General features: G+C 48.1%; 1 protein-coding gene across 1 annotated transcript in view; it reads left to right on the plus strand.

Moving 5' to 3' along the window:
• Positions 1-13,056, plus strand: part of NUP210 (nucleoporin 210) — an 86,695-nt gene that overhangs the window by 13,253 nt on the left and 60,386 nt on the right. Inside the window, exons 4-9 of the mRNA XM_068162620.1 lie at positions 4,321-4,417; positions 6,210-6,360; positions 8,161-8,293; positions 9,642-9,800; positions 10,864-10,932; positions 11,887-11,993. Coding sequence (XP_068018721.1) covers positions 4,321-4,417; positions 6,210-6,360; positions 8,161-8,293; positions 9,642-9,800; positions 10,864-10,932; positions 11,887-11,993 — 716 coding nt within the window. The remainder of the gene's footprint in view (positions 1-4,320; positions 4,418-6,209; positions 6,361-8,160; positions 8,294-9,641; positions 9,801-10,863; positions 10,933-11,886; positions 11,994-13,056) is intronic.

Here is a 13,056-nt window from a genome sequence, read left to right on the forward strand (position 1 = left end):
CAGGTTGCCTTGGGTTGAAAGGTGTCCTCAAAGGTCATCTTGTCTAACCTCCCCTACAGCCAGCAGGGTCACCTCCAACTAGAGCAAGCTGCCCAGTAGGTCTGATCTTGAATGTCTCCAGAGCTGGGACCATCTTTGGGATCTATCCTTGGGAGACCTTGGGGAGTACTGTTCCTCATGTCCAATCAAAACCTTCCCTGGTGCAAATTGAGGCCATTTCCTCTTGTCCTTTTACCTAGGGAGGAGAGACCAAGCCCACCTGGCTCCAGCCTCCTTTCAGGGAGCTGCAGAGAGCAATGAGGTCTCACCTCAGCCTGCTTTTCTCCAAACTAAACAACCCCAGGTCCCTCAGCTGCGCCTCACCAGCCCTGTTCTCCAGACCCTTCATCAGCTTTGCTGGACCTGCTCCAGCCCCTCAATGTCCTCCTTGCACTGAGGGGCTCAAAACTCATCCCAGTGCCCAAGGTGTGGCCTCACCAGTGCTGAACACAGGGGGACAATACCTTCCATAATACAGCTTTGCAAAGCTAAAGCAGGCATCATCAAAGGAAATCAGACTTGAATCCATGGTAAATAATCCAATCTCAGCCAATTTTAATTATGTTACCCTGTCTACTTAGAGGTTTGTGTTCCAAATCTTATTTATTTGGGATTTGGAGCTGTCTGCAGTAAGCTGTAGAGAAATGGGAGGAACACCATAGGCTGTGCCTTGTGTCAACTTGTCTTGAAGTGGGTGTGTGGCTTTAAAATGTCATCAACCTTTAAGCATACAAATTCAACAACACCTTTGCTTTGAATCTTTATAAATCTTTATATTAATGTCAAAGAGAGCAACAGAAAGGGAAATAGACATTAAAATAGCCAACATGGATTTAGGAAGGGCAAGTCCTGCCTCTCCAACATGATCTCCTTCTATGATCAGGTGACCCATCTGGTAGACGTGGGGAGGCCTGTGGATGTGGTCTACCTGGACTTCAGCAAGGCCTTTGACACTGTCCCCCACAGCAAACTGCTGGCTAAGCTGTCAGCTCGTGGCTTGGACAACAGCACTCTGTGCTGGGTTAGGAAGTGGCTGGAGGGCCGAGCCCAGAGAGTGGTGGTGAATGGTGCCACAGCCAGCTGGCAGCCAGGCACCAGTGGCATCCCTCAGGGATCAGTGCTGGGCCCCATCCTCTTTAACATCTTCATTGATGATCTGGATGAGGGGGTCGAGTCAGTCATCAGCAAGTCTGAAGATGACACCAAGTTAGGAGCAGATGTTAGTTAGAGGGTAGAAAGGCTCTGCAGAGGAACCTCGACTGACTGGACAGATGGGCAGAGTCCAACAGGATGGCATTCAACAAGTCCAAGTGCCAGGTGCTGCACTTTGGCCACAGCAACCCCATGCAGAGCTACAGGCTGGGGTCGGAGAGGCTGGAGAGCTCCCAAACAGAGAGGGACCTGGGGGTGCTGATTGACAGCCACCTGAATATGAGCCAGCAGTGTGCCCAGGTGGCCAAGAGGGCCAATGACATCCTGGCCTGCATTAGGAATAGTGTGGGCAGCAGGAGCAGGGAGGTCATTGTGCCCCTGTACTCTGCACTGGTTAGGCCACACCTTCAGTCCTGTGTCCAGTTCTGGGCTCCTCAGTTTAAGAAGGACATTGAAACACTTGAAGGTGTCCAGAGAAGAGCAACAAGGCTGGGGAGAGGCCTTGAACACAGCCCTGTGAGGAGAGGCTGAGGGAGCTGGGGTTGTTTAGCCTGGAGAAGAGGAGGCTCAGGGGTGACCTCATTGCCCTCTACAACTACCTGAAAGGTGGTTGTAGCCAGGTGGGGGTTGGTCTCTTCTCCCAGGCAGCCAGCACCAGAACAAGAGGACACAGTCTCAAGCTGCGCCAGGGGAGGTTTAGACTCGAGGTGAGGAGAAAGTTCTTCACTGAGCGAGTCATTCGTCATTGGAATGTGCTGCCCAGGGAGGTGGTGGAGTCACCATCCCTGGAGGTGTTCAAGAGGAGATTGGACGTGGCACTTGGTGCCATGGTCTAGTCATGGGGTCTGTGTTGATAGGTTGGACTCGATGATCCTCGAGGTCTCTTCCAACCTTAATTATACTGTGATACAGTAAATACTGGGATTTCAGTTCCCTATTCCAGTGGATGCTGCAGTTCAGGGCAAGGCTGGTCCTGGAGAGTGTAAAATCATTCAGGTGAGCAGCTGAAATCCTCAGCACTGTACCAGGAAATCACGTTAAACCTTGGCTTTCAGTTTGTGGCTTTCTGTTTGTGGTTTCTGCTCCTGTTAAACGTTTACAGCTCCTCGTGGTGCACAGTTTCTGCAAGGAAAGTGCTCAGCTGAAGTTCTTTTGAGTGAAGAATTATTCCTGCTCTGGGTTCACCCTGGTAGTGCTCAAAACCAAAACAACAGAGGTGGAAAGTGGTGCAGGGCATCAATGCTGTGAACTCATGTCCCAGATGGGATCTCAGATCCACGTGTTTCAAAATGGAGGTGGTTTGGGGTTTTTTTTTGCTGTGTTACAGTTTGAAGGGGGAACTCCCTGACTGCAAAGACTGAAAGTAGAAAAAGAAATTATTGTAACCATTGGATGCAGAAGAAAAATAGTGCTAAGCTCTACATAATTCCTTGGTTTGGTAATGGGCATGTAGAGTAGTGGCAAAACCAGTTCTTGCTCTCTTTTTTTCTGTCACTTCTGCTTGCACCACCCCTCTCTCTCTCTTCCTTGGCCTTGCCAGGGTATCTCTGTTTTGACTACTGTGTGAGGCAACAGGAAGGAAAGAGGAGGGCAGGAAGTGAATGGTCCCCCTGGATCCATTCAGGGGCATCTGAAGAGTTTCTGGGCTGTTTATGAAGGGTAAATACATCTCTGTATATTGTACCTCTGGTGTGTATTTGGTACATGTTCCTTGCATCTCCTATTTCTAGATGTTACTTTGCTTGTCAGTTGCTTCCATCCCCAAAAGAGCTAGTCTGGTGATGTATTTTGGGGGGTAATTTCAACCCACCACATGATGTCCTGCTAATATCAAATAATCATCCCCTTGACTACAGCAAAATCTACAGCATGCATAGACCCTGTGTGCTGTAACAGTAGTGAGTGGCTGTTGAAGTGGCAACACCCAGTGTGCCTCTTAATCTTACTTACTTGCTTCTGATTTGTATACATCTGTATAAAAGGCACAAAATCATTTTGCTGCAGTTTCTGTGGTACACAATAGATGAAAAATCGTGAAGAGAGAAGGGTCTGTCTGAGGTTTTGTAGCAGGAGTGGGTGGTGAGACTCTGCAACAGGTTGCCTAGGGAGGTTGTGGATGTCTTCTCCCTGGAGGTATCATAGTATCAGTCAGGGTTGGAAGGGACCACAAGGATCATCTAGTTCCAACCCCCCTGCCATGGTCTTAAACACCTCCAGGGATGGGGCCCCAACCACCTCCCTGGACAACCCATTCCAGGGCTTCACCACTCTCATGGGGAAGAACCTCCTCCTCACATCCAGCCTGAATCTCCCCACCTCCAGCTTCATTCCATTCCCCCTAGTCCTATCACTGCCTGAGATCCTGAGCAGTCCCTCCCCAGCCTTCCTGTAGGCCCCTTCAGATCCTGGAAGGCCACAATTAGGTCACCTGGGAGCCTTCTCTTCTGCAGACTGAACAGCCCCAACTCCTTCAGTCTGTCCTCATAGGAGAGGTGCTCCAGCCCTCTGCTCATCCTTGTGGCCCTTCTCTGGACACCTTCCAGCACCTCCAGATCCCTCTTGTAATAGGGGCTCCAGAACTGGATGTAGTATTCCAGGTGGGGTCTCACCAGAGCTGAGCAGAGGGGGAGGATCACCTCCCTTGACCTGCTGGCCACACTTCTCTTGCTGCAGCCCAGGATCTGATTGGCTTTCCAAGCTGAAGCCTTGAGCAACCTGGGCTGGTGGGAGGTGTCCCTGCCTGTGGCAGGGGGTTGGAAGTGGATGATCTTTAAGATCCCTTCCAGGCCAATCCGTTCTATGAATCTATGATTCCAAGCAATAGGTCTAAGGGGAAAAGAGGTGAATATTGTGTGGGGCTGACAAGTGGTGACACCTGCACCTATCTGGTGAGCTTTGTGCAGAACATCAAGTGGCATATGGTGTTGCTAAACTGTGAGCAGATAAGCCAGTTAACAGAACATCTTACATTTGCCGAAGGCAGATAGTGATTTGTAGCACAATTCTGGCAGTCCATCTTTTTAGGGATGAGAGAAACCTTTGCTAGGGAAAAAAAGCCATGGTTTGTGCTCCAGGAGGGCTCCATGCTTGTGATTTCTTTTTGGGTTAACCTGCTTGTTTGATTTCTAGGCAACACCTTCAGCTCGTTGGCAGGGTTAGTCTTTGCCTGGACCATAGTCAAGGACACCGAGGCTGACAGGTTCTCAGATGCCCACAATGCCTTACGGTAAGTTCATTCCCATCACTCTCACAACTCTCAACTCCACTGGGCTTGGTGGCCCTCCTCTAGGCACTTCAGTCAACTGATGCCTGAAATAACGGAATCCTAGGAGGATTTGTGTTGGAAGGGAGCTCGGTGATCAGCTAGTACCCACCCCCTGCCATGGGCAGGGACGCCTCCCACCCAGGTTGCTCTCGGCCTCATCCAGCTTGGCCTTGAACACTTCTGGGGAGGAGGCATCAACAGTCTCCTCTGCAACCTGTCCCAGTGTTTCCCCACCCTCACTGGAAAGAATTTCTTCCTAATCCCACCCTCAGTCTCCTCTTTTCCAGCTCAGAGCCATTGCCCCTCATCCTGTCACTACAAGCCCTTCTAAAAAGCCCTTCCCCAGCTCTCCTGTAGCCCCTTCCTTCAGGTACTGGAAGGCTGCTCAGAGGTCTCCCCAAAGCCTTCTCTTGTCCAGGCTGAACAATTCCACCCTCACAGCCTGTCCCTATAGGGGAAATTCTCCAGCCCTCTGATTATCTTCATGACTGCCTCTGGACCCATTCCAGCACTCCTATGTCCTTCTTGTGCTGGGGGTACCAGAACTGGAGGCAGTGTTCCAGGTGAGGTCTCCCTAGAGCAGAGGGGCAGAATCCCCTCCTTTGTCCTGCTGGTTGCTCTTCTTTTGATGCAGCACTGGACATGGCTGCCTTCTGGGCTGCAAGTGGCTGTTGCTGGCTCATGGTGACACATGCAATTCCTCTTCCTCAAGGCTGCTTTTGAGCCATATATAACCTAGTTTGTATTTGTCCTTGGGACTGCTTCAGGAGTCTTTTTAAAGTGCCTACTCAACAGCTTGATCAATTTATCAGCTGAAGGTGTTAGTGAGCAGCTCAAAGTAGCTCTAATGCAACAGCTAGGAATGAATAGATGTAGTTGCTGATCTTCCTGAAGCATCCTGTGCAATTAAAGATTTATCACTGAGCCTCTAACCTCAGCATTTCAGCAGAGGCATTGCAGTTTTCATTTTTGGTCTGGTTTGTGTTTTTAAGTCCTATTTAATACCAGGAGGGAGCTCTCCCAAGCTGAAGAATTTCAGGTTTCAGTCAGCACTTAGTTCTGCTATTGAATTTACCTTGAATTCAGGTTTTGGGGCCAGGTCTGCCCCAAGTGTTAATATTCATAACTCTTCTCAGTATGACTGGTGATTGCTGATTGCCCTGTGAAAGGGCACAGCAAGCCATCCAGAGGCTGGCAACCCTTAAAACATCTCTCTTTCCATTTCTGTCCCCTCACTAGCCATTCATGACAAATTCTTTCCTCTCTCTTGTTACATCTCATTGAAATTTCTAACAGCTCCTACCAGTGTCCTGCTTGGCATTTTATCAGAGTCATTTATTAAATACAGCCTGGCTTCTTCAGAGAAGTCCAAGTTCCCTTCTGCTTTGTTGAGCTGTTGCTTTTCCAAACACAAGCTTTGGGTCTTTCACATCAGCTGTTCCACAACAATCTAGAGAGCTTTTGCTGCCTACACTTACTGTGAAGAGCAGAGGGGTGATTACAGACAACATGTGCAGTCCTCTGATACCCCTTGAAAGCCCACATGTGAGCCTCAAAAGAACTTTTATCAGTCACAGCAATTAGCTGCAGATACCTTGAGGAATGAGTAGAATTCAGATATCTGGTCCCAGGCAGACCTCTTTCAGTTTGCTTAAAAATGGAAGGAGCTGGTAACAGATGCTGGTGTGCTTCCTCTGTGGACTCACAGAGATGAGTTAACAGGTTTCTGTTCACTTTGTGGTTCACCTTTCAGTGTACTCAAGTTCTCGGAATCCACTTATATTCCACCTTCCTATATATTGGAGATGGAAAAAGTTGGCAAGCAAGGGGATACCATTTTGGTGTCTGGAATGAAAACAGGGAGTTCCAAGATAAAAGCAAGAATACAAGAAAGGGTCTATGAGGTAAGAAACTTGCATTCATCTCTCTTTTTATTTGTTTTGTAGTCCAGTGTTGCAGGAGTGCTGTCAGCTTGCCCTGCAGACTTCTCCCCAGCATGGGGTATCAGTGCTGCATCTCTGTCCTACTGGGGTGACTCTGCAGCTCCTATCACAAATGGTGACAGTGCTGCTCTTGATCACCCTGAAGGGGCTGGAGCTGGGTGCAGTTATCCAGCCCAGGATGGTGCTTGTGCCAAGAGATAATTTTGAACCCTTTCTGGCAAAGGGCCCTCTGGCAAAGCAAGCTACTTCAGGTACTTCTGCACCATGTTGTTACCTCTGATAGTCAGTATTTTATATATATATATACATATATATATGTATAAAGCAAGAACCATGCTGGATTGGGCATTGTCCCTTCAGCTCCTTGTAAAATAAGCAGCTGGAACACCTCAGGTCCTTTCATCAATCAGTAGATAGCTAGAACAAGGCTTCCCTATATTGGCTGTACCTTCCTTCCCTGTTGTTTTTGGCATGAATGTGTCACCATTGCTTGTTAGTATCTAATTCTACCTCATTAGGTTCTGGGCTCCAAGGAAGGGAGACCTTGGGATCAGGATGCCAGTGCAACAAGAGTATTCAGTCTTTCATTTAATGGAGGTGGAAGTCTTACCCAGAAATCAGAAAGCTCACCTGTGGCAGGAATAGGAGTAGAAGCCAGACCGTATGATTTCAGCTGCAGCATTGATGGTGTTCCAGCTGTTGTGTAGATCCATGCAGCTTCTTACTTTGTAACTTAGTGACTGATTTGTTTGCTTAACTCTGGTAACAGAGTTGTTTTTCCTTCTAATAGACTTGATAAAGAGCCAAGAGAGATGTTGTGGGTTCTTCCTAAGGGAACGCTTGGTGTTTTGCTAGCATCAGCTTAATGCTGCACCTTCAACAATCTCCCTATCAAATGGTAGGGGCTTTTCTGAGGCTTCTCCCATCCCTGCAGTCAGAACATGTTGTACATAATGTTTTTGCTTAAAGCAGAATTGCTTGGGACTGTCTAACCCATACCTGTCCCAAGTGTTCAGTGAAAGTGTTGTCTCAGTGTTGGTAACAGCAGGCAGCTGGCACAAACACTGTGTGTGTGCTCAGAAGTGTGGTTTTGTTACAGCTCTGCCTAATTGTGCTGCACACTAACTCTACATGCTAATCAGCCTGACTTTTTATGTTCAGTGCTTGTAGCTTGGTTAGTTTGCTGGTTTCTTATTTGTTTTTCTGAAGGAGTTTGGAGCTGATACTGGAAGTGCAACTGAAACACTGTTGTTCTGTTTGCAGTTTTTTATGCCTTCCTGGTTAGCAGTTCCTTCAAAATCTCACTGCTGTCATGCTGCCCTTTTTCAGTGAGCATCCCTCCCTGAATGGAATTCACACAATTATCTGTTGTATTGCTAATTTAATAGACCACTGAGTTTGCTCCAGGTTCCACAGTGAAGTTATGATGGATATGTTTTCTGGAGGTACTGTGGTTTACAGGAAGGAAAGTAGATGCCTAGATGCTTGACTAGCTGTGCCTCTGCCTCAAGCCTCTCTGTGTTCTCCAGAAAGCTTGATGGATTTCCTTCAGCCTCACTCAGGATGCACAGAGCAGATCTCTAGCAGCATTCTTGTCCCTTACATTTCTCTGTTGTGCCCAAATTTGAGCTGATAATAGCCAATTACAGCAAGTGCTATTTTTCACTTGCAGATTGTGAGTTACTGCTGTGTGGTCTGCTCCAAACAAATGAGCTGCTGTAACTCTGGTTGCTTTTTCTTTTTTCTCCCCTCAATCAATAGAATGTGCATCCTGCAGAAGTCAGATTGCTTATTTTGGAAAACATCCTCTTAAATCCAGCATATGACATTTATCTCCTGGTAGGAACATCGCTTCAGTACAGAGTCCAGAAAGTAAAGCAAGGGAAGATCACAGGTTTGGCCTGTTCTCTTTTTTTCAATGCTTTGTCTGAGTTTTTAGCTGCTGCTTTGTTAAGATTTAATACTATATGTTATACATAAAATAGAGATACAGGTACTGTGTAGTACACACAGAGCTTATTGATAATGCAGCTGTTTAGCTTTTCTGTCCAAACACCGTGTGTGTAAAGGCAGATTAGTCAAGGAGGTGAAGGCAAGGGGAGCTTAGAACAGGAGTCAACGCTATCCACTATCCTTATAGATGTACTCATGTATTGCACATTGACTGAGGAGCTGTCTGGCTCTCTTAGTTAAATCAAGTTTAATTCAGTACCTTCTCCAACAGAAGATGACTTCCTGACAAATGGATGTGCTGCACTTCTACAGAGGTGGAATAGGATCATACAATCGTAGAATCAATAAGGTTGGAAAAGACCTCAGAGATCATCAAGTCCAAGCTTTACCTCCATTTGAAAGTGGGGAAGTTTGCAGTTCACAGAATCACAGAATCTTAGGGTTTGGAAGGGACCTTGAAAGGCCATTCAGTCCAAACAGCCTGCTAGAGCAGGATCACCTAGAGCAGATCACACAGGAACACATCCAGGTGGGTTTTGAGTATCTCCAGAGAGGGAGACTCCACAACCTCCTGGGCAGCCTGTGCCAGGGCTCTGTCACCCTCACGGGGAAATAATTCTTCCTCCTGTTTCCATGGCACTTCCTCTGCCTCAACTTCCACCACTGCCCCTTGTGCTGGCATTGGTCATCAGCCAGCAGAGCCTGGCTCCAGCCTCTGGGCACTCACCCTGCACATCTTTAGCAACAGCAATGAGGTCACCTCTCAGGCTCCTCTTCTCCAAGCTATAGAGCCCTCAGCTCCCTCAGGCTCTCCTCATAAGGAGGATGTTCCACTGCCTTAATCATTGTTGTCGCTCATTTGCAGTTGCCTCTTGCTCACAAGGAGCCTATGCTGTTAGTGACTTGACTTTGTTCTTTTTCCCTTTGTATAAACTCAGGAAGAAAAGTGTTCCTGGGCTGGTGGGCTGGGCTGGCTACATCAGCTGGCAGTGCAGAGTGGAGGGGCAGAAGTTCAGTAACTCTTAGAGACTAATGTGACCCCTTTTGAAGCTGGGAATGAATTGGGTGTTAGGGCTGCAGAGGGGGGTGACAGTAGCTGGAAGCTAGAGGAGCAGCTTGCTTTGTGTGTGTTGATGCAATCACAGAAACCCTGGTTCTCCACGACAGAAAAACACTGATTTGCAGCCTGCACGAGGCTTCAGCAGAGATGAATCAGCACTAATTAGCAGCATCCAAGCAGTGGCATGCTTGCCCTTGTTGTTTCATGTGTTGTCTTGTTTCCTGTGCAGAGTTAATGATGCCCTCTGATCAGTACAAGCTGTACCTCCAGAACCACATCGTCACTCCTGGGGGAGATCCATCCAGGCCGGTAGCTGATTTGGACCAGGTGACATCGGTTGTGACAGCCTTGCAGCAGGGACAAGCTAACCTCATACTTGGCCACAGGAGTATCCTTCCTAGGTGATGCTTTTCCATCCAGATCTTGATGGCAGGGAATAAACTTTCCACCCTTTGCTGCACAGAAAGATAAGGCTATCCACATTTGAAAATCTGGAGCCATAGAGAAGAGCACTGCTCTGAGTTCAGTCTTAGCAGAGCTGCCAGGTGCCTCAACAAGTTCTAAGGAATTAGGTTGGCCAAAAAATCATAGAATCAATGAGGTTGGAAAATACCTCAGAGATCAAGTCCAACCTATTACCTAGTACCTCATGACTAACCAAACCATGGATGGCTTCAAGTGCCATATGCAATCCTTTTTTGAACACCTTCAGGGATGGGGACTCCACCACCTCCCTGGGCAGCACATCCCAATGGCCAATCTCTCTTTCTGGGAAGAACTTTCTCCTCACCGCCAGCCTAAACTTCTCCTGGCACAGCTTGAGACTGTGTCCTCTCGTTCTGGTCTGGTTGCCTGGGAAAAGAGACCAACCCCCTCCTGGCTACAACCTCCCTTCAGGTAGTCATAGGCAGCAAGAAGGTCTCCCCTGAGCCTCCAGGCTAAACAACCCCAGCTCCCTCAGCCTCTCCTCACAGGGCTGTGCTCCAGACCTCTCCCCAGCCTCATTGCCCTTCTCTGGACATGTCCAACTGTCTCAATGTCCTTCTTAAACTGTGGGGCCCAGAACTGGACACAGGACTCAAGGTGTGGCCTAACCAGTGCAGAGTACAGGGGCACAATGACTTCCCTGCTCCTGCTGGCCACACTATTCCTAATGCAGGCCAGGATGCCATTGGCCCTCTTGGCCACCTGGGCACACTGCTGGCTCATCAATTAAATCTGGTCTGTTCCCCTCAGTCAGTGTGGAGATGTGATGAGGCTTTATTTGATTCTTATGTTCAGGGTTTTATACTCCCTGAAATGCTCCTTCCCTTTCAGGGTAGTGGAGGTAACATTTCTTTCCAGTGTACAATAACCTTTAAATATGCAAAGAGGCATAAGAAGCCCCAGGAAAGAGCTGATCTTTAGGTGATTTTCACCAAAACTTTTCTGTTCCTTTACTGAGACTTCAGGTATCAGCATGCAGGGGGTTGCCAGGCTGCCGAACAGCACTGTCTACGTTGTAAATCCCAGGCACTTGGGTTGGTACAGGCTGGAGTTCTCCTCATTGCTTCATATAATTCCTTGGCTTGTTTTTGTGTTGCTGTTTTCCTGTGTCTGTATCCACCCCTCCAGTTTTTGTGGTGCTGTTGATAGAATGGCTTAGGTTGGAAGGGACCTCAGATACCATCTACTCCAACCCTTGACGTGGGCAGGGACACCTCTCTACTAAACCAGGTTGTTCAAGGCCTCATCCAACCTGACCTGGAACAGGGAGGAGCATCCACAACCTCCCCGGGCAACCTGTTCCAGAGTGTCACCACCCTCCTACTGAGGAACTTCTTCCTAAGCTCCAGTCTAGCCCTGTTCTCCCTCAGCTTCAAACCATTCCCCCTTGTCCTGTCTCTAGACACCCTCATGAAAAGTCCATCTCCATCTTCCTGTAGCATCCCTTCAAGGTACTAGAAGGCAGCACTGAGGTCCCCCCAGAGTCTTTCTTCTCTAGGCTGAACACCCCCAGCTCCTTCAGCCTGTCCTCATAGCTCCGGTCCTTGGAGCATCTTTGTGGCCTCCTCTGGACTCTCTCCAGCAGCTCTGTGTCCTCCTGCTGCTGGGGCCAGCAGAGCTGGAGGCAGGGTTGAAAGTGTGGTCTGAGCAGAGCAGAGTCAAGGGGCAGAATCCCCTCTCTTGCCCTGCTGCCCACACTGCTCTGGCTGCAGCCCAGCACACAGCTACCTGCTGGGCTGCATGAGGGCACTGCTGGCTCACTTTTCAGAGGGGGAATGATTTTATTCACTGCAGTAGCTCAGTCTGAAGTAGGTTTAGTAGTAAATACTTACTAAGCAAGTGTAAATACTTAAATCCTTCATCTTTGTATTCAGCAGCTTATAACAATGAAAGTGCACCTTCAGAGCGTGGACAGCAGTAGCAAAGTGCTTGTGTGTGTTATGTGAGGAACTGTTGGTGTGTGCTGCTCAGTCTCTCCTGTTTTGTAGGATTTACAATTCATCCAGGTGACAAATGGGTCCTGGAAGCAGGCAGGCTTTACGAGATTACAGTGGAAGTGTATGACAAATCAAGCAACAAGGTGTATTTATCTGATGTAAGTTGAGATGTTGATCTCCTTCTGTGTGTCTGTCTCTCTCTTAAATGCTGCCTTTCACTGAAAGTAGTTGAGTAGTTTCCTGTTTACACTGAGTTAGAGCACTTCAGAGCAGGTTGTTTCCTGCCTTCTTTTCTCCCTTTGTTTTTTAAGTGAAACGCTGTGGGTGGTTGGTGTGGAAGTGCCTGTTGGGGTCTAAGTGCTATAGAGTAAGCTGGAGGGGGTTGGACAGCTCACTTCAGACATGTAGCACAGGCACTGCACTGGAAATAGCAACCAGTGTGAGGTCTAAGTGCTGTAGAATAAGCTGGAAGGGGTTGGACAGCTCAGTTCAGACATATAGCACAGGCACTGCACTGGAAACAGCAACCAGTGTGAGGTCTAAGTGCTAAAGAATAAGCTGGAAGGGGTTGGACAGCTCATTTCAGACATGTAACACAGGCACTGCACTGGAAATAGCAACCAGTGTGAGGTCTAAGTGCTGTAGAATAAGCTGGAGGGGGTTGGACAAATCACTTCAGACATATAGCACAGGACTGCACTGGAAATAGCAACCAGTGTGAGGTCTGAGTGCTATAGAATAAGCTGGAAGGGGTTGGACAGCTCACTTCAGACATGTAGCACAGGCACTGCACTGGAAACAGCAACCAGTGTGAGGTCTGAGTGCTATAGAATAAGCTGGAAGGGGTTGGACAAATAACTTCAGACATATAGCACAGGCACTGCACTGGAAATAGCAGCCAGTGTGACTGCTGGAGAGCTGTGTTCATGCAGTGCTTCATCTCACCAGTCCCCCTCAAATGTGCACTGTCACACCTAGAGGCAAGCTGTCCTACCAGGGAACAAGGGGTAAGGAAGGTGTAAACCCTTGAGGAGCTTCCTTTCTCCTTTCAGTTGGTTAGGGGAAGAGCTTGGATGATGAGCTGGCATGAAGGCACTTCATCATTTGGAAGTTTAAGATGAATTCTAGATACTAAATCCCAAATACACATTGATCTGAAAGAAAATAAACCCAACCACAAAGAGTTCATTCCCAAGCAGAAAATAATCATGGAACGATTGC

Source organism: Melanerpes formicivorus, unplaced genomic scaffold (genome assembly GCF_026170545.1).
Source record: "Melanerpes formicivorus ecotype bairdi unplaced genomic scaffold, bMelFor1.0.p_v2 SCAF_66, whole genome shotgun sequence".
Lineage (NCBI taxonomy): Eukaryota > Metazoa > Chordata > Aves > Piciformes > Picidae > Melanerpes > Melanerpes formicivorus.